The 21,624-nt window shown below is 44.9% G+C and overlaps 1 protein-coding gene across 1 annotated transcript; it reads left to right on the top strand.

The window, feature by feature from the left end:
- The first annotated feature begins 6,419 nt into the window (after positions 1-6,419).
- Positions 6,420-7,364, top strand: LOC129339337 (olfactory receptor 4D9-like). Its single transcript, XM_054993922.1, has one exon. It carries the CDS (start codon positions 6,420-6,422, stop codon positions 7,362-7,364), a length of 945 nt encoding a protein of 314 aa, XP_054849897.1.
- Positions 7,365-21,624: the final 14,260 nt, after the last annotated feature.

The following is a 21,624-nucleotide window of genomic DNA, read 5'->3' as shown; positions in this document are numbered from 1 at the left end:
ATAGAACATTGCCACAGGGACTTGGCTTGGACTTGGTGAGTATCAGCATGGATCCAAGATGCAATGCCTATAATCTCTAATGGGTCCAAGATGCAATGCCTATTATCTCTATTGTCATCAGTGACTGGGAGGAAGCCAAGGCCCTGCGATGAACTGTTCTTCTCCTCACAGTGAAGTCACCTAAGTGGCTTAGCCCTGAAGAACTAGACTTGGGTAGATACAGCATGCATTCAGTGTAAGCTACAAGGAAGAGGAAAGGAAAGGAGGTCTTAGCTTATAAGGTATCACTCTCCTCCTAATTAAGAAAAAGCAACAAATACAAGCCACCAAAGAAGGAATAGCCAAACAGGACCTACATTTCAGGAAAAATAATGGCAGAAGTTCAGATTTCATCTCTGTGCTCAGCTTTTTTCTGGTTTTCAATTTTTTTGCTACCATACCCCAACGTATCTGTTCACTGTATGTCCTAACAGTTGTTCATTATTGTGCTTTGCTCAGTGATTGTTCCAGCTGGTGATGACATTATATTTCACTTGCACTGTGTGATCCACCTTGGATTTCAGTAAGAAAGGCAGACTATAAATAAATAAATATTATAAATAAATAAAGGCAAAAGCACCGTTACCAAGCACATTACCTTTGCATATGACAAGATAATAGCATTATTCCAATTTACATCGGCAAGAATTCAGCTGCAGACATTTGAAACATACCCTCACCAAACCATGAGACAAACGAGAAAATGACTTGTGTGGAAGGAGTCTTTGTTGATTTTGTTGGAAGTGTGGATTGATAGAATGTGGGAGGAGTTGATGAAAAACAATGAGAACACTCTGATCCACTCTTCTTATTTCCTCTCCCTTTGAATGGAGATAGAAAGATTGGACTACCCCCCCCCATCCCAAAGTGAGAGAGAGATGTTGATTGAGATAAACATATTAATCAGTCTGTTGATGGTTACAGACAGGGATGAAAAAGAAGATGTAGACAGTTTTAGACCAACTAAATACAGAAAAGGAAGGAAGGCATTACCGATTCATTTCAAGTATACTAATCCCTTTCACTAGACCAAAATTTGATTGCAAGAAGAAACAGCTTCAGAAACAGAGAGATTTTCAGGGTAATCTGGAGAAATCTTGATGTCTTCCATTTTTGCTATGGAAAACTATGCTTCTGCCACCCCTCACACTAGCAGAAACTTTGAACAAATGCATTCCTCTTTCCGTATGACTTCATATATTCTCTATGTGGTCCCCATAGTCAACAAGATGCCTGTGTTGTGGGAAAGATATAGTCAAGCTTATTCTCAATGGACCTGTTCACTCCCTAAAGAACTGGAGGCACAAGTATTATATTCTTATCTGTGTGTACTTCTAATGTATGAGATATTTTTAAATGATAATGATTACATTTATGTTCACCATGTCAGAATTTCAGAAATAAGAGGTCATCAATACTTTGGACACACATGTGACATTACCAATTATCAGTCAGTGGTAAGCCTGCCAACTATTTAAGTGAATAGTTGGACGTTTGGCAAGTTCAGAGGTGGCACAGATTTATTTAGGCACATCTATTTGCATTTTGCTGTATACCATATTTACTTGTAAGGACAACAACCCTGAATGTAAGACGAGCCCTTAAAAATGCTACACACACACAATTATTGTTGGATATAACAGTAACTTGAATGCAAATATAAGATGACACTCTCACTTTTTGATTGCATTCCTGTAAAAAAAAACCTAGTTCAGAAAGTTAAAGCTCTTAGGTATTCTAGTGTCTTTTGGTGCCCACTGGAAAACTAAGATTGAATTTGTAAACTAAAAGTCCTCTGTGAAGTTTGGACCTCTGAGTCCCTTATACGAAGGCTTTCTGTGATGGAGAAAGACTTTCCTTGGAAATCTGGATGGTAGTTGTGTGATCAAACAGTGACAGAGAGTTGTAGGATGCATTCCATAACAATTTTCCATTGGTTTTCTCAACGTTGTATTACATGATATAAATATAAGAAATCCCTTTACAACATTATCCCAAATATTAGCATGAGCAAGCTCTTTTGACCGTTCGTGCCAAATGGGTCTACAGTTGTTTCTGGATGAAAATATCACTTTGTATACCTCCTTCCTATTTTAAATACAATTAGCCGGGTGTCCTCCTTTTAAGATCTTAGGAATTCATTTGACCCAACAGCTGACAGAAGAAACTATGCTTCAAGAATTCTTATGAGATTCTTAGTAAGTTCCGGGCCTCAACTTACTAGTTGATCCCCTTTTGTGGGCTGCAGGGATCAGGGCAAGGTGGCAGCCATGTCTCCCAGGCCAGAGGCTCTCAGCAGTATTCTCGTGGCTGTGTGTGAGCCTATAGCTTCAAACTACCTGGCCAGCCAATCAGCATCAGGCTGGCCAGGCTCTTGGGGGTGGGTGCTTGCTGATGCACCTGGATGGGGCAGTCATTAGACAGGTCCATTAGCAGGACTTAAGTTCTTGAGCCAGCTGGGTTTGTCTTTGGCCTGCAGGAGTCCTTTGGGGCAGCTTTGTAGAGGCAAATGTTTGGCGGTGGTAGCTCTCAGAGGCAGTTTGCAAGGCAGTGGCAGCTCCTGTAATGGTGGTGATCTCTGGTGGCAGCAGCCTCTGTGACAGTATTCCACTGCAGCAGCGTCCCACATAGAGGCTTTGGTGGCAGCAGTCTGAGTGCAGGATGAGTGCTCACAGGCAGTAAGCAAGGGCTATAGGCATCTACCTTGGTTAGCTCTGGGGTAGTCAGAGCCTCAGCTGGGATCAGGAGGAGAGTAGGTGGCAATACCTGCGCCCTTCACCTCGCTGGGATCAACCATGAAGCCGGGGGGAATGCCTACCCCCTTCAGCCAGCTGCGATCAGAAGCAGAGCAGGTAGCAATGCCTGTCTCCTTTTACCTGGCCAGGATCAGGCGATGAGAAGGTTACAATGCCCTCCCCCTTCACCCAGCTGGTATCAAGAGCAGAGTATGAGGCAATGCCCCCCTTCACCCACCTGGATCATGTGCAGAGCAGGAGGCAATGTCCACCCCCCATTCTACCTGCTGGATTCAGGTGCAGAGCAGGTGGCAATGCACTCCTCACTTCACCCAGCTGGAATCAGATGCATAGTAGGAGGCAATGTCTGTCCTTTCTTCTCCCAGATAGGATCAGGAGCAGAGCAAGTGGCAATGCCCACCCCTGCTTCACCTGGTAAGGATCAGGCATGGAGCAGGTGGCAAGGCCTGTCCCTTTACCCAGCCGGGATCAGGAGTGGAGCAGGTAGCAATCCTTCCTTCACCTAGCTGGGATCAGGTGATGAGAACGTGACAATGCTCACCCCCTTCACCCAGCTGGGATCAGGAATGGTGCATGAGGCAATGCCTGCCCACCTTCACCCGGCCCAGCTCAGGCACAGAGCAGGATGCAATGCTTACCCCCCTCCCCCCATTCAACCTGCCAGAATCAGGTGCTGAGTAGGCAGAAATGCCCCCCCCCATATTCACCCAGCTCGAATCAGGTGCATAGTAGGAGATTATGCTCGTCCTTTCTTCACCAAGACCGGGATCAAGAGTGGAGCAGTTGGCAATGCCCACCCCTGCTCACCCAGCTGGGATCAGGTGCAGAGCAGGTGGCAATGCCTGCCCCCCTATTCACCCAGCCAGGATAAGGTACATAGCAGGTGGCAATGCCTTCCCACTCTTCACTCAGCTGGGCTGAGGTGCAGAGGAGGTGGCAATGCCCACCCCCTCTGCCTTCATTCGACCATGATGAGTAACAGAGAATGAGGGTATGCCCACCTGCCCACCCTCCCCTTTCTAGATCCCACTGTATTTTCCCCCACAATGGGCTTTATTGCTAGTTCTTTAATAATCAGTCAAAAAAGGCTGTTTTAGGCTTTGGAATCTGTTTCTGAAGAACAGAGGATCTTCCAGACACAAATTTGATATGGCAGAAAGAAATGAAGTAGGAAAATTAGCATCCCTCCACCTGTCTTTTCATATATATGGAATGTTGGTCTTCTGAGCTGTGACTTGGAAATCTGAGATCCAGCAGCAACTAATTATGTGCCTTACAGATAAAGTATGTAGTCAGTATAATGGTACCAGATGCCACCCACAAATGCTATTGTAATTTTTTTAAAAATCTAAGAAACCATCCCAAAATTTATTTCAAACAACTACCCATGAGAAAATTAGCTAAGCATATAGAAACCTAGGTTTCCCTCAGAAATCTTCATATGCTTCCCTTCAAAAGAAACCACCAAATATCTCTGTAACAACTCCTTATTAATCAATTCTTGCCTTTGTTCTTTGAGCAGCAAATACCTATGAGATCACAAACAGCTTTTGAAACTCTCTGCTAATGTTTAAAAAAATAGTTCACTAGGCAAGAGAGAACCTCACAAATCAATACACGCAATGTAGAACCCCCTGAGAGAGACGCAGAGCTAATTTAATAGTTGATATAATGACTTCAGATTCCAATACTTGGACTGATTCCTTGGCCATCATTTATTAAGCCCTCAGAGCAGTAACATAATAATAGATGCGGAGTCTAAAGAGATTTGATAATTTTTTCTTGGGGAGGGGGCAAGCAGGACTCGAAAACCTCATAGGTTATTTATGGTACTGATTTCTGATTCAAATGCTAGGTAGACTTACTAAAGCATCAGTAAGGTATGACTTCATTGAAGACTGTTTAGCTGCTAAATGAGAGACGCAAAACATAGTATTATCAGGAATTAAGTTATTTTGTTCCAGAAGTCATTTTTTTTCTTCTCATAAGTACATTTTATTTATTATGCACGGCAACTTTTTCAATATTGTGCTTTCTTTATTCTGTTAAACCAATTACCTTCACCTAAACAATAGTTTAAACAATGTTTTATCTTTCAGTAATGAAATCCTATCTCATCAATGGAAACCGCATTCTAAGAATTTTAATACTATGTGGTTCCCTGCAATTTTGAAATGAAAAAGGGGATATTTCTTTCATATTTACTTATATCAAATATGTTGTGATTTTAAGATGTCCCCATATTATATAGTACAGTGTACAAAGTATATGAACTTTTGGATGGATGAATGGATACATAAAAAGTAGGTATCTAGTAAAAAGCTGTCTTAATAATTGGACAACTGTGGAATATCACCAGGCATATTAAGATATGATTGATTTGTTTGAATGGTTTTGACAGAGGCAAGTGTGATTCAGGTTTTCCAGAAAAATGAATCTGAAATGTTTCCAATGCCCTAACTATATATAACCCTGTTTAGCATATTTATTTTTTCTTATATATTTCTTATATTTACCGTTTCCTGTTTAGCATAGTTATTTTTTTCTTATAGGTAGTACATTTTTTTTAAAAAAATGCTCTCAGTAATATTATTTGCCAATAGCCACAAAAACAAACAAATAAAACATTCCTAAGCATAATCACTTGAAAAATATTAATTGAAAAATAATAACTGCCAAGCTTTCTTAATATTGTACTGGTAATGGCAACTTCTCATTGTTTAGAATTTTATGAAACTGAAGTAGCAAATTCTCAAGAATTGAAAGTGGTGACAAATGGGATGAGATTTTTAGTTATTAAAACAGGGCTTTTGAATGTGATGTATTCATTTTAGCTATTATGTATAAAATATGAGTTGGCTCATATGGTTCTTCTCTGCTAAGAAACAAATCTTTACACTGGCAAAAAACTCCTTCCTCTAGTGGAAGAGTCCTTATTTAGTGGAAGGAAGCATTGGATCTAATCTAGATAGGCAGGCAGAAAAGGCACAATTCAGAGAGAGTGAAATGCCATGTAAGTTCATTTCATTTTAACAGGAGTGTATCTTATGAGCCCTCAAACCCATTTGAAAATTATGGTTTGGATCCTATGCGCTAGACCGAGTAAAAAGGCTGACTGAATCCAACCTCATGACTCCCTTCCACTATGATTTCCTTTTCACTACATCTTCCTCCAGCAGAGCACAACTTCCTTCAACAACTTTTGAGGAAACTTCTCTCGAGTAGAAAAAAAAAATCTTTGCGGGGGAAATTTTTACCCTTAAAGGAAGACTTTGCAGGAAAAAAGGCATCAGATTAACTTTATATTTGCAATGTTTATTAGAAAAACTGAGGCAGGATCTAATCAAAGTCAGAGTAGAAGACAGAAGTTAACTATACCATTAACTACAAAAAGGGTGAGCATGGTTGAATCTTGTCATATTGTGATTTTTTTTTAATCTCTGCAAAAATTTAAATAGAGATCTCTCAAAATATTAGTCAAGTAACCGGCTGAAGGGGACATGGCTATTTTTATTTATTTATTTTATTCGATTTATACCCCGCTCTCCCTGCAAATGGGCTCAGGGCAGCTTACAACATAAGTCCTATTACTCTCTTTCTGCCTATGTATTTAAAGGTTGTGGAATGGAGCAGAATTACACCAGCAGAGTGAGTGAATTTGTCCTTCTGGGTTTGTCCCAAAATCCGGAACACCAGCACTTCCTATTTTTCCTCTTTCTGTTCATCTACTTGGCTACCTGGTTGGGAAATCTCACTATAATAATTACTGTAATCTGTGACTATCACCTTCATACCCCTATGTACTTTCTTTTGGCTAACTTGGCTTTCCTGGATGTCTCTGAATCCTCAATTACTGCACCCAAGTTGTTGCAAATTCTACTCACCCAGCACAAAACCATCTCCTACAGTAGCTGCATTATTCAGATGTTTTGCATCCATTTCATTGGCGGTACCGTGATTTTTTTTCTTGTGGTGATGGCAGCTGATCGGTACTTGGCTATTCACAAACCATTGCAATACATGACTATCATGAACAGAAATATGTGTTTGAAAGTAATGGCAGGAGCTTGGATAGTTGCTTTCATTCATGCTATTACTGTGATTTCAATGGTAATACGGTTAACATTCTGTGGTCCCAACGTACTCGACAACTTCTATTGTGACATCCCACAGGTTGTGCAATTAGCCTGCACAGACACATACAATGTTGACCTGTTTATTATTACCAACAATGGACTGGTTATTACAGGGGTCTTTACTGGATTGCTCATTTCATATACTGTCATCTTGATCAAGATAAGAAACCATCTTTCAGAAGGCAAGCACAAAGCTATTTCCACTTGTGCTGCCCAAATCACAGTGGTTAGCTTGCATTTCATTCCATGTGCCTTCATTTATGATCGGCCTTTTCAAAAATTTCCAGAAGACAAGATAGTCTCTCTCATCTATACCGTGATTTCACCAGTGCTGAACCCAATCATCTATACATTAAGAAACACAGAGATGAAAAATGCCATTAGGAGATTAGGAGGCAAAGTACTTTTCTCCCATAGGAATGCAAAAATGTAACCTCTAATGTCTGTAAAATAGTTTGGTTAAAGTGATCAATAAATAATGTTAATATTTCTCATTTACAGTGAACTTTGGATAGTTTCAGATAGGAGCCACATCTGTCTGCTGTAGAAGAGTACGGTTCAAGCCCTGTAACACTTTAAAGACCATCAACATTTCCAACATTTCCAAGGTGGCTTTTGAGAGTAAATGCTCCCTCAGGATCTTTGACTCTCAAAAGCGTATACCATGGAAATCTTGTTGGTCTTTAATGTGCTACTGGACTCAAATCTTGCTCAGTGAGAGCAATGGTCGGTTTCTGCAAGTTTACCTAGGAAGTGTAGTCAGGCCATCAGCAGCAGGGCCAGAAGGACAGAAAGGAAAGAGTCAGCGAGGGGAGCCCGAAGCTGACAGGCAACTAGCAGCAGCAGAAGGAGATACTACTGCTGCTGGCTGCCTGACAGCTTCAGGCTCGGCTCTCTTCAGACTCCCCTTGCTGACTTTTTCCCTCCCATTCTTCGGCCCTGCTGCTGCTGCTCTGCAAAAATCCGCTCCACTCGATTTTTCTTTCAGGAGCTCGGGGGGGGGGGCAGGTCAGAGCAGCAGCAGGGCCAGAAGTATGGGAGGGAAAGACTCAGTGAAGAGAACCTAGCTGCCTGTCAGCATTGGGAGCTCTTCTCGGGCTCCATACACTGACTCTTTACCTCCCATTCTTCTGACGTTCCTGCTGCTCTGACATGCCCCACTCCCCTGAGCTCCCAGACAAAAACTCAAGTGAAGTGGATTTTTTCAGAGCTGCAGCATGGCCAGAAGGACAGAAAGGAAAGAGTCAGTGAGGGGAGCCCAAAGAAAGCTGAGCCCGAAGCTGACAGGTGGCTAGCAGTGGCAGAAGGCTCTCTTTGGGTTCCCCTTGCTGAATCTTTCCCTATTTTCCTTCTGTCCTGCAGCTGCTCTGACATGCCCCTTCCCTGATCTCTCAGAGAAATACCCAAGAAGATGTGTTCCATTAAGGTTTGCCTCCCAGAGTTCAGGGACAGGGGGGGGCATGTTAGAGCAGCAGCAGCAGGGCCAGAAGTATGGGAGGGAAAGAGTCAATGAGGGGTGCCAAAAGACAGCCAAGCCCAAAACTGACAAGTGGCTAGCAGTGGCAGAAGGAGTTGCTGAGGCTGCCCCCACCAGTCTCCTTCCCCTCTCTGTGAGAAGGGATGGTTGAGCCTAGCGGTGGCTAAGTCAGCCTCAGCAGCTCTTCTGCCACTGCTAGCTGCCTGTCAACTTTGGGCTCTCCTCACTGACTCTTTCCTTCCCATCCTTCTGACCCTGCTGCTGCTACTGGTCCAACTACACTTCCCAAGTAAACTTGCAGGAACCCGCTGTGTGTTGGGCATCTCATATAGTTTAACTCTGAATGTTAGAGTGTTCCAAGTATTTAAGTAGATTAGTTTATCAGTTCCAGAACCAAATAAAGTAGATCAGTATTATTATTTCCAGATTGGAAACAGAAGCATAAGCTCATGGCAGATTTGAGATTTGAATTCTGTGATTCATAAAAAACACTATTTCATGGTACACTGCATCAACTCCTCCTGATCAAAGATTTTGTGAAGGAAGGAATGTTTAAGTTGCAAATTCATATCAATTTCTGTTAGCTGGAGTAGAACAACAGGATCTCAGCCAAAAGGCACCTTAGAAACCAACAAGAATTTCAGGGTGTAAGTTTTTGGGAGTCAGAGCTTCCTTTTTCAGATACCTTTATCAGATATCTAAAGAAGGGAGCTTCGATTCTCGAAAGCTTATCTATATATATAAAGGCAAATGATCTGGCTGACTCATCAACGCCCAGCCCAAACCCCTGAACCTAGAAACGTGAAATGTGAGGAGAATTTTCCTTTCATAATGTAAAGACTCACTAAGAAGAGATTTTAAGAAATTCACCCCCTAAGGGGGTAAAAAGGGGTAAAATGTGTTTTCCCATAAGGATACAGCTTCTATGTGTGGCTGGCAGGCTGCTCCCCTACACCACCAACTGCCATCTCAGCCATTCTTCCCTGAGGTCATTTTCATATGTGGCCTGATTGGTCATCACGCTAACATTCTAAACAGTATGCAGTTGTTGTTGGGAGTCATTGAATGTGTCCTGAGGTAAAAATACACCTCCCAGTCTTCCCCTCTAGGGTTTCCAATCTCCCTGTGGGGCCTGGATTTCCTGTGTGGCTGGCAGGCTCCTGCCTGCTCGCAAACCCCTGCCCTGATTGGTCAGCTGTGAAACTCTGTGTTCTGAGGTAAAAATAAGGTAAAGGAAACTGTAGACAGCTGAATAAGACAGTAAAAGACTCCTGAAAAGGGATTTTATATAAAAGTCAGTATGGCAACTGAGTTTTTAAATGTTCCTGGAGAGATGGTGCACAACCTTTCTAGGGGCCATTTTGATGTGAACCTCCCACATGAACTTGCTGAAGGGCCCACCACACCACCTCTCCCTCAGTCCAACTGCACCTCACAACTCTTGCAGCCATCATCTCTTACTGCCACCAAGAAGCCTTCTGGCAGACATCTTGCAAGATAAACCGATGCTAAAAGGAGGAAGCAACTTAGAGATGTGGCAAAGAAATATGCACATCCTACTCCTGCAGTGCACAGAGCAGCAGTGGCCAAGTACTAGCAAGATCACCCCAAGGTGCACAGAGCGGTAGAGTCTCTCTATGAGCAAAGCAATCCTGGAAGATGAATAGAGAGGTGCTCAATTTCATGGAAGGTCAAGACTCACTCAGGCATGGAATATGGTCCTTCGCTATCTTCAAGCTGCCTCTTAACCTCATCCTTGCAGAAACACTCCTGTTCAGCATCTCAAGAGTCCACTTGAGAGATGAGGTGTCTGTTGGGGAATTCTCTGAACTCCTACTAAAAATAGAAGATGGAGCATATTCCGAGTTCAAGGGAAAGGTGACCATCCATGTAGGCCTGAGAATAGTAGTGATGATCCTAGTAGACCTAACAGCCACGATATACCCTGATATTGTCACCATCATGGAGAAGTCCATGGATTGGCTGGGCAAGCGTGTCATTCTGACCCCTCAGATCGACAAGGCTGCCATCATTAATGAAATACAACTTAACTCACTTAAAATGGAGTACAGATCTGTGGACTCAGTGATGCAAATGGATGATGCAGTCCACTATCCTGTGGAGTTCCTCGATATCTCCAACCCTCCTGGCTTCCCAGCTCACAAGCTTCTCTTCAAAGTGGGGGCTCCAGTGATGCTGCTCCAGAACCTCAGCCCAAACCAATTCAGCAATGGCACCAGACTATGAGTGAAAGCCCTCCATAGGAATATCATCGAGGCCACATTGTTCACTAGCAGTGCTCGGGGGGAAGGGAGTCAGTGTTCATACCATGCATACCACTCAATGCCATCAGAGAACCCCTTCAAATTCAAGAGACTGCAGTTCCCCCTCAAGGCCTGCTTTGCTATGAGGATCAACAAGTCTCAGAGGCAGACACTGAAGGTGGCAAGAATTGACTTGAGGGAGGATTGCTTCTCACAGAGTGAGCTCACCCAGCAGCCTGGTGATCCTAGCACCTGAGGGGAAAATCACCAATGAGGTCTACAAAGAGATCCTTCAGTAGAAAAAAAAGGTACATATTTTTAACTTTATTTATTGCACTACAATCTTTTCCTTTTAAAATCTCTTCAATAAATGTTACATTTCAAAATTCACTTCATCAGTTTTCGACATCAACACACTTCGCTTTATTCAAACACCTTTGTGAAGCTTGGGTAGTATGCTATTATAATACAAAACCAAAAAAATGTTACATACCTATAAGTATTATAACTGGATTTAAAGTAGTTAAATATAGAGATGGGCACAATCACAAAAAATTGCCGATTCATCTGATCGTGGATCGGTGCCGGTGACAATCCCAACTAAACGATCCGCACTGATCATCTCCCGTTCCCAATCCATGGAGCGTGGATTGTGGATTGTGGATCATGGAGGCCAAAGCGGGGGGCGCTGCTATTCCCAGATGTGTGGGAAGGTGGGTGTTGGCGGTGGGCAACAGGCCCGGCGGGCATGGGGAGACAGCAATGAGCTGCCTCCCCTCAGGGGACAGGGGGGTCTGGCCACTCGCCAGCGGCACTCCCCATGTGTCCGCCCGCCAGGCCAAAAAGGAGCACGCTGGCAAGAAACGAACAGTGGGTGATGCCGGCGGCATCTGTGTTTGTGTTTGGCCGTCTATGTTTGGCTGTCAGAGCTGCCTATCAGGGTTTGCAGGGATGAGATTGGAGTGCCCATGGCTACAGAATACCCCCTTCCCCCTCCCTCCCCTGGGTGTCTTCTCCCAACTGGTGCAGCTTTGCTGCTCCGTGGTTGGAAGGAAGCCCTTCTGATCAAGGAAAGCTGGGCTTCCATTTGGGTTTCCAGAGCGACAGAAGGAGGGGAAACAAAGCTCAGGCATTCCCCTGGCTCCATTGCCCCAGGAATAGATTACTGGCACCTGAGTGGCTTCCCAATCCGAGCATGATCCAGCCCTGATCCAGCCCCCTCCTGATCGCTGGATTGTTGGCCGTGGCTGATCACGATCCGCTGAGTCACGATCGCACGATCGCCATTATTGTGGGGTCTTTTGGATCGTAATGCGGATCGTGCCCATCTCTAGTTAAACACCATAGCGAAGCACAGGTATCAAGCTAGTACCCTTATATAAGCAAATTCTTGTTCCTCTCTAAGGTGCTCAAGTTCAGATTAATATTTTCAGTTTACACTGGCCCTGAATATTCTGATGGAAATTCTGGGCAGCTTATTGCGGAGAAAACTGACTTGAAAATTAGGGTTGACACAATATCCTTCCTGAAGCCACATTTTGAGACAAATCTGTAATTTCCTGAACAGGTGAAATTTCCATAAAAGCAACCAAAAATTAATGTTGACAAAACTGGTACAATTTCCCAATAGAGTTGCTTTCACACTTGACTAACCTGATTTGTTTGTTTTCAATTATGCAAACTGGACATAAGACAATTCCCATATAAAAGGGGTTTCTGTCCACTTTCATTCATCCTTTACTTTCAACAATACCTATCAAATGAACATCTAGGTGCTAAACCACATTTTAAAACCAGAAATTAGAAGCAGCAGATTATACTCAATCCATGACTTGCAAAAATCAAACATACATAATGGGCTACTGAGCCACAAAATTATTACATTTCTATTCCATTTTTAGTTTCTTCCATGAAACTCAATACAGAGTTCTCATCATGAGGACTGCAGTTCAGGCAGTGAACTGTTCAGTATCTAAGTAGCTTCCACACGGTATCATGTGACTTCATCCCACATTTGGGGCTTAAATCAAACCACAAAATGTAAAACATGGCTGCTGAAACTAAATGGATAACAAAGGATAATGATTTCTCTTCCTTGGTTATTTTATTGTATGTGTATAAACTGTTGTCAAGTCACAATAAGCTACCCCTGTTGGAGCTTTCAAAGCAAGTGAGAAGCAGACTCTTGTCTTTCTCTGCAGAGTCTTCTTTGGTGGTCTCCCATCGAAGCACTGACCCTGCTTAGTTTCTAAGAGCTGACGAGATCGAGCAATACCATGCTGCCTTCTCTCACAGTTTCCTGGATAAGTGTTCTGAATTGCAGTGATATATTTTATGTTCAATAATCAGTATTTTTTGTAAATTTCTACTTGTGAATAGAGCTAGTGTTCATTTATTAGCAAAGGCAGCCGTTTCTGTATGTTTTGACAAAAAGTATCACAGAAAAAGAGGGACTGCAGCACAGAAAAGTGCTTGCTTGCTTTTCATGGAAGGAAGGTATACAGCATTATAAATTCTTTACTAGAGAAGGGTGAGGCGGGGCCAGCCTGGGAAGAGTGAGGTTTGGAGACAGGAGGGACTTCGATGTGGAATAATCCCATAGAGTACATCCTCCAAAGCAGCCATTTCCTCCAGGGGAACTGATCTCTGTACTCTGGAGATGAGTTGTAATTCCTGGATATCTCCAGGCCCCACCTGGAGTAATCCCAAATAAGATATAAAGTGATCCCAAATAAGATTTAAAGGAACAGTAAATCACATTTCGCACTCAATCCTCCATTGTAATGTAATTAATGCCACTGAGGGCATGTAGATTGGTTTTTCCTTGTCACTTGCATTTGAAATGAAGGAAGGGGAATACAGTTAACAGGCAAAGTCCAGATGAGATTGCAAGAATAGAGATGTGCATATCAGAAAAATGAACTGAAACTGCATACAAAACTTGCTCGATTATCTCATTAAAGCAGCTTCCAGAATGCTGAATCAAATCCAGGTAACTAAATTGTAACAAGTTTTGCCCACCAAAAAGTTTGTGTGTTTCATTTTGGTCTGACCCTTCCAGCAGCAGGGAGACATTGGACTTGCTTGTTTTCCTGAACAATGCCAATCAGATCCCAAGGAGAGAGAGAGACCTTTAATTATTAATTAACTCTGTGGACTAGAAGGTGGAATGAGACCAATGACCATGGTGCGAGTGCATTTCCTCACCCCCACCTAATAGCTACCCAGGAAATAGTTCTCCTTCTCTGCCAATGCAGTCCTTGCAAGAGGAGACCCCCTCCCCTCCTATCAGCTTTGGAAATGTTTAGAAGAAATAGGCTGCAATTCAAAAGACATTTCACTAGGAGTACACACTATTGGATATCATTGGACTTACATCTGAGCAGACCTGCTGGAATGCATCTTGGTTTGTTTTGCATCAGTACTCAAGCACTGATCTGTCTCCCCACCCACCACTAGGGGTGTGCAAACCAAGACCGATTCGGTATTCCTGTTTCAGTTATTACTAGGAGTGTGCAAACCCAGACCGATTCGGTATTCCTATTTCGGTTATTACCGAAACAAGAAACTGTTTCGGTAATCGCAAATACCGAAACGGCAAGCCGTTTTGGTATTCGCGATTTGGTAATCATTTCGGTATTCCGGCTTGTTTCGGTAATAGATTTCAATGGGAAAACCCTCCCCAGGCTTCCCAGAAGCCTGGGGGAGGCATTTTCCCACCGAATCAAGCCAAACGTGGTGAAGACCTTTTCCTAACTATCCTATAACTACCCCCCAAGTTTCAGAAATATTGGACTTTGGGGGGCCCCTATCCTCACCTAGGAAGGGAAAGCTTTTTGCTTTCTGCTGCTGATCTCCCTTATTCCCTATTATTTGCTTGCTGCTGCTGATCTCCATTATTTCCTATGGGGAAAAAATGAAGAGGCTTGTGTGGCTGGGGGTGGCATTTTGCATGCAAAATGCCCCCAACCCTCAGGGGCCCTTCTCCCACCTTTCTTCCCACCCCCCACCAAGTCTCAACCTGCTCCCACTTGGGGGGGCATTTTATGGCCTCCCAAATTAGGTCCTCTCAGCCCCCCCAAATCCACCCCCTACAGCCCCACACATACCCAATTCCCCCCCCCCAGCTGCCACACACAGACCCAAATCCCCACATTAGCCCCTCACAGACCCAAATCCACCCCCAGAAGCCCCAAACTCATCATAACCCCAGGAACAGGCTGGCCAGCCATCCCCCTTTGTTCCCTATGCTGTATCACCGTGGTCTTGGCTTTGTAGTTCCTGATGTTTCACCAGCAGCTCTGACCAGCATCTTCAGAGATGCAGCACCAAAAGACAGAGATCTGTCAGTGTCAAGCTGTGGAGAAGATGTTAGCAGGTAATTTATATATACTCAGGAAGGTGGGTTTGGGTTGTGGCTGGGTGAAGGGGGGAAGGCATTGTTGCCTGCTCTGAGCATGATTCCAACTGGATGAAGAGGGGTGGACATTGCCACCTGCTTCCCACTGGATGAAGGGAGGAACAGGCATTGCCACCTGTTCTGCACTTGATCCTGACAGGTGAAGGTGGGTGATGGGCTTTACTACCTGCTCTGCTCCTGATCCCAGCTAAATGTAAGAGGTGCGGGCATTGTCACCTGCTCTGCTCCTGATTCCAGCAGGTTGAGGGGAGGCAGGCATTACTGCATGCTTGGCTCCTGACTCCAGCAAGGTGAAGACAGGGTGGGCATTGCCACCTGCTCAGTGGCTTATTCTGGTAGGTTGAAGAGGGTGGGCATTGCCACCTTCTCTGCTCCTTATCCCGGCTAGGTGAAGGGAAGAGTGGCATTGCCTCCTTCTCTGTGCCTGATCCCAGCCAGGTGAAGGCACAAGGTGGGCATTGCCACCTGCTCCACTCCAGATCCCAAATAGGTGATGGCAGGGGGTGAGCATTGCCACCTGCTCTGCTCCTAATACCAGCTGAGTTAAGGCAGGGGGGCATTGTCACCTGCTCCACTCCTGATCCCAGTCGGGTGAAGGAAGGCAGGCATTGCTATCAGATCTGCTCCTGATCCCAGCTGTGTTAAGGTGGAGGGTGGACATTGCCACCTGCTCCACTTCTAATACCGGCTGGGTTAAGGCAGTGGGTGGCATTGTCACCTGCTCTGCTCCTAATAACAGCTGTGTTAAAGTGGGAGGGGAAATTCCATCTGCTCCACTCCTAATACCAGCTGGGTTAAGGTGGGGAGCAGCTATAGTCTTTTGATATGTAGGTCTAAGGCCAGGAAAGGCTTCATAGGTCATGATGACCAGCACCTTCAACTGGACCCAAAAACAAACTGGCAACTAGGGATGTGCGTTTCGGCATTCAGAATGCCGAAAGAATGCCGAAACAAAAGTGTTTCGGCTTCTTTCGGGGAATGCCGAAACGTTTCGGGGAATGCCGAAACGTTTCGGGTAGCCGAAAGAAAAAAGCCGAAACGTTTCGGGATTCTTTCGGCTTTCTTTCGGCTTTTCTATGGGAAAATGCCTCCGTCTTCCAGGACGCCTGGAGGAGGCATTTTCCCACCGAATAAGCCCAAAATTGGTGGGGACCTTCCTCTAACCCTTCTCTAACAACCACCCAAGTTTCAGACAGATTGGACTTTGGGGGGCCATGTTATGGCCCCCCAAAGCAGGTCCCCCCATCCTCCCATAAGAAAGCGAAGGAGCAGCATATTGTTAGCATGCTGCTGCTGATCTTTCTTCATTATTTCCTATGGGGGAAAAATGAAGAGGCAGGCTTCCTTTGCCAGGGGTGGCATTTTGCATGCAAAATGCCCCCCAGCCCTCAGGGGCCCTTCTCCCACCCCTCCTCCCACCCCCCACCAAGGCTCAGCCTGCTCCCACTTGGGGGGGGGCATTTCATGGCCTCCCCAAGTAGGTGCTCTAATCTCTACCACTGACAGCTGGGGGAGGCTTGTGTTGCCAGGGGTGGCATTTTGCATGCAAAATGCCCCCCAACCCTCTGGGGCCCTTCTCCCACCCCTCCTCCCACCCCCCACCAAGGCTCAGCCTGCTCCCACTTGGGGGGGCATTTCATGGCCTCCCCAAGTAGGTGCTCTGCTCTCATCTCTACCACTGACAGCTGGGGGAGGCTTGTGTTGCCAGGGGTGGCATTTTGCATGCAAAATGCCCCCCAGCCCTCTGGGGCCCTTCTCCCACCCTTCCTCCCACCCCCCACCAAGGCTCAGACTGCTCCCACTTGGGGGGGCCATTTCATGGCCTCCCCAAGTAGGTCCTCTCAGCCCCTAAAGTCCACCCCTTACAGCCCCACACAAACCCAATTCCCCCCAGCTGCCACACACAGACCCAAATCCCCACATTAGCCCCTCACAGACCCAAATCCACCCCCACCTGCCCCACACCCATAACCCCAGGAACAGGCTGGCAAAGGCCAGCCCTCTCCCTTTGTTCCCTATGCTGGGAACTTCTAAACTCTCTTTCCCTGGGCAATTCTGCACAGCCCAGGGGTGCCACAATGGTGGGCACACTTCTGAGTGCCAGCTGGTCCCCGTGAAAGAGCACCTGAACCACAGACACCCTCCCTCAAATTCCCCCACCACCTACAGAGATGGCTGGCCGGCCAGCCCCATTGTTCCCTATGATGGGAACCAACTGCACAACAAAGAATAAAACAAGAACAACACAAAATAAAGTTTTAAATTTTTTTTCTCCCTTCCAAAGTACAAGTAGGCAAAGCATTATGACACATTACACCAGCAGTCCCCCACACAGAAAAATAACACAACTCACTTAACATCAGAGAATCACAAAGCATGATACCTGTCAAAAACACTTTATTTCTTGAACAGCTTTAGGTTACACAGCAGGGGGGAACACCAAAGGGCATGGCAGCACTATCTTACACAAAAATAACACAACTCACTTAACATCAGAGAATCACAAAGCATGATTCCTGTCAAAAACACTTTATTTCTTGAACAGCTTTAGGTTACACAGCAGGGGGGAACACCAAAGGGCATGGCAGCACTATCTTACACAAAAATAACACAACTCACTTAACATCAGAGAATCACAAAAACACAATTCCTGTCAAAAACACTTTATTTCTTGAACAGCTTTAGGTTACACAGCAGGGGGGAACACCAAAGGGCATGGCAGCACTATCTTACACAAAAATAACACAACTCACTTAACATCAGAGAATCACAAAAGCACAATTCCTGTCAAAAACACTTTATTTCTTGAACAGCTTTAGGCTACACAGCAGGGGGGGGGACACCAAAGGGCATGGAAGCAGTATCTTACACAAAAATAACACAACTCACTTCACATTAAAGAATCACCCCAAAAAATAGCTGTCAAAAGCACTTTATTTCTGTAACTGCTTTAGGTTACACAGTAGGAAGGCACCGCAGAGCAGGAAAGCAGTGTACTACGCAAAAATAACACAACTCACTTCACATCAGAGAATCACACAAACACAATTGCTGTCAAAAACGGTGAAGTGGGTTGTATTATTTTTTGTAGTACATTGCTATCATGCCCTGTTGTGCCCTCCTACTGTGTAACCTAAAGCTGTTCAAGAAATAAAGTGTTTTTGCCAGGAATTGTGTTTTTGTGATTCTCTGATGTTAAGTGAGTTGTGTTATTTTTGTGTAAGATAGTGCTGCCATGCCCTTTGGTGTTCCCCCCTGCTGTGTAACCTATAGCTGTTCAAGAAATAAAGTGTTTTTGACAGGAATTGTGTTTTGTGATTCTCTGATGTTAAGTGAGTTGTGTTATTTTTGTGTAAGATAGTGCTGCCATGCCCTTTGGTGTTCCCCCCTGCTGTGTAACCTAAAGCTGTTCAAGAAATAAAGTGTTTTTGACAGGAATCATGCTTTGTGATTCTCTGATGTTAAGTGAGTTTTGTTTTAATTTTTCTGTGTGGGGGACTGCTGGTGTAATGTGTCATAATGCTTTGCCTACTTGTACTTTGGAAGGGAGAAAATAATTTTTTTAAAACTTTATTTTGTGTTGTTCTTGTTTTATTCTTTGTTGTGCAGTTGGTTCCCATCATAGGGAACAATGGGGCTGGCTGGCCAGCCATCTCTGTAGGTGGTGGGGGAATTTGAGGGAGGGTGTCTGTGGTTCAGGTGCTCTTTCACAGGGACCAGCTGGCACTCAGAAGTGTGCCCACCATTGTGGCACCCCTGGGCTGTGCAGAATTGCCCAGGGAAAGAGAGTTTAGAAGTTCCCAGCATAGGGAACAAAGGGAGAGGGCTGGCCTTTGCCAGCCTGTTCCTGGGGTTATGGGTGTAGGGCAGGTGGGGGTGGATTTGGGTCTGTGAGGGGCTAATGTGGGGATTTGGGTCTGTGTGTGGCAGCTGGGGGGGAATTGGGTTTGTGTGGGGCTGTAAGGGGTGGACTTTAGGGGCTGAGAGGACCTACTTGGGGATGCCATGAAATGGCCCCCCCAAGTGGGAGCAGTCTGAGCCTTGGTGGTGGGTGGGAGGAAGGGTGGGAGAAGGGCCCCAGAGGGCTGGGGGGCATTTTGCATGCAAAATGCCACCCCTGGCAACACAAGCCTCCCCCAGCTGTCAGTGGTAGAGATGAGAGCAGAGCACCTACTTGGGGAGGCCATGAAATGCCCCCCCAAGTGGGAGCAGGCTGAGCCTTGGTGGGGGGTGGGAGGAGGGGTGGGAGAAGGGCCCCAGAGGGTTGGGGGGCATTTTGCATGCAAAATGCCACCCCTGGCAACACAAGCCTCCCCCAGCTGTCAGTGGTAGAGATTAGAGCACCTACTTGGGGAGGCCATGAAATGCCCCCCCCAAGTGGGAGCAGGCTGAGCCTTGGTGGGGGGTGGGAGGAGGGGTGGGAGAAGGGCCCCTGAGGGCTGGGGGGCATTTTGCATGCAAAATGCCACCCCTGGCAAAGGAAGCCTGCCTCTTCATTTTTCCCCCATAGGAAATAATGAAGAAAGATCAGCAGCAGCATGCTAACAATATGCTGCTCCTTCGCTTTCTTATGGGAGGATGGGGGGACCTGCTTTGGGGGGCCATAACATGCCCCCCCAAAGTCCAATCTGTCTGAAACTTGGGTGGTTGTTAGAGAAGGGTTAGAGGAAGGTCCCCACCAATTTTGGGCTTATTTGGTGGGAAAATGCCTCCTCCAGGCGTCCTGGAAGACGGAGGCATTTTCCCATAGAAAAAAGCCGAAAGAATGCCGAAAGAATGCCGAAAGAATCCCGAAAGTCGAAAGCCGAAAGAGATTCTTGTTTCGGCTTTCGGCTTTAACGATAGAGAATCTTCTTTCGGCTTTCTACTTTCGGCTATAGCCGAAAATTTTTGGCTTGCACACCCCTACTGGCAACCAATGTAGCCCCTGGCAATAATTGGGCTACATACTGAACCAGCTGCATTTTTAAAGTTGTCTCTAAGGGTAACCCAACATAGAACACATTATAGAAATCTAACTTATGTGGGTCTAAATAATGTTAGAGAATCCAGAATACAATCAGAATATCAATTACATCAGTGCTGGATAAACCAGATAAACCCAGGTTTATCTGACAAACAGCTATAGCCTTTTTAAAGCTGAGTGGCTGCTCCTTCAACCTCTTTTCCTTCCTCCCCAAATTACCAAGACTTTCCTGAGCTTTTCTTCCCCAGGAGAAGGGGGAGTAGGGCAGAAGGGTGAGTGAGTGAGTGAGTGACTGACTGAGGTTCCCCCTTTTCAGGCTTTCCAGACTCATCTGGTAATGGTTTGAAGTTGGTTGTTGGCTCTGTTGGGCTTGTAACAGTGTCCTTGCTTCAGTTTGGTTTAGTTCGTTTTTTTGAGATTGGTTCTGCTGGAATTTTATGCTTTGAGGTTGCTGCTGTTATGCTTGTATTGGCCTTGCCTGGATTCTTTGAATGACATTAGTTCTGCTGGGCTTGCAACAGTGTTCTTCCTTGCTTCAATTTGGTTCTGTTGAGATTCTCTTGGTTGCCATTGGTTTGGTTGGAATTATCTGTTTTTACATTGGTTCTTTGTGATCCTCTGGTTTGATGTTGTTTTCTCTCACTTTGGTTCTTGGATTCTGGGGCATGATATTGTTCTCACTTTGTTCTGATGGGATTCTCTGGTGTGATGTTGGACCTCTTGCTTCATTGTGGTTCCAGTGGGATTCCCTTGCTTCACTTTGGTCCTATTGGGCTTTGATGGTTCAACCTGAATTGGGAAGTTGCTTTTGCCCGGGGATTCCCCTTTGTTTAAGGTTACTTTGCTTGAAATGGCTTAGAAATGTTTTCCCAAAAAGAAACAATGGAGAGTGAATAAGTGCACCTTGTTCAGTGGCCCATATCATTTGACCCCTGGTTCCAATCTTCCTGAAAGTTGAGGGCCAAGCTATAAGTGATGAATGACACTTGAACGGCAAGTGTATTTCTCCCTGTTCACTTGCCCTCCACTCAATCCACTTGCCGTTCAAGTGTCATTTGTCACTTGTAGCTTGGCCCTGAGAGAGGTCTTTAGTGGGCAGGCAGGACTAGGTTTCCCCCAAATTAGATGGAGTGCTTGAAAAATGCCCCCCCAGCCCTCGAGATATGTTCCCTCATAACAAAAAAAATCAAAAAATATCATTGGGGTTCTCGAATTAAACTAACTCTGTATAGCTAGTATATTCAATCTTGAATATCTCAAATACTAAATATTTATGGTATTCCAGATACTCAGACCTGATTAATACTTTTTTTGCTGTACATCCCTATTAGTTACTGTAAATGACATGTTTACTTCATTAATTGTCTGTACTATATTGCTACAGCACATGATGGACAAAGCTCTTCATTTCTCCTTAATGGCACAGTCCTAGAAGACTTTCATAAAGATATGCAATCAGTTGATAAAGGAATTTTTCTGTACTTTTGTGACTCAGTTTTTTTCGTGTTTTGATTGAGTATAATGCCACAAAGATACACAGTTTTGTTTTCCTTTGATGGGCTTACT

The sequence above is a fragment of the Eublepharis macularius genome, chromosome 12 (assembly GCF_028583425.1).
Source record: "Eublepharis macularius isolate TG4126 chromosome 12, MPM_Emac_v1.0, whole genome shotgun sequence".
Taxonomy (NCBI): Eukaryota; Metazoa; Chordata; class Lepidosauria; order Squamata; family Eublepharidae; genus Eublepharis; species Eublepharis macularius.
Note: the sequence above shows the minus strand (reverse complement) of the source record. Positions and strands in the feature narration are given on the sequence as shown.

Bases quoted from the DNA above. Each gene is read 5' to 3' on its own strand.
- LOC129339337 (XM_054993922.1), top strand. From the start codon at position 6,420: ATGGAGCAGAATTACACCAGCAGAGTGAGTGAATTTGTCCTTCTGGGT.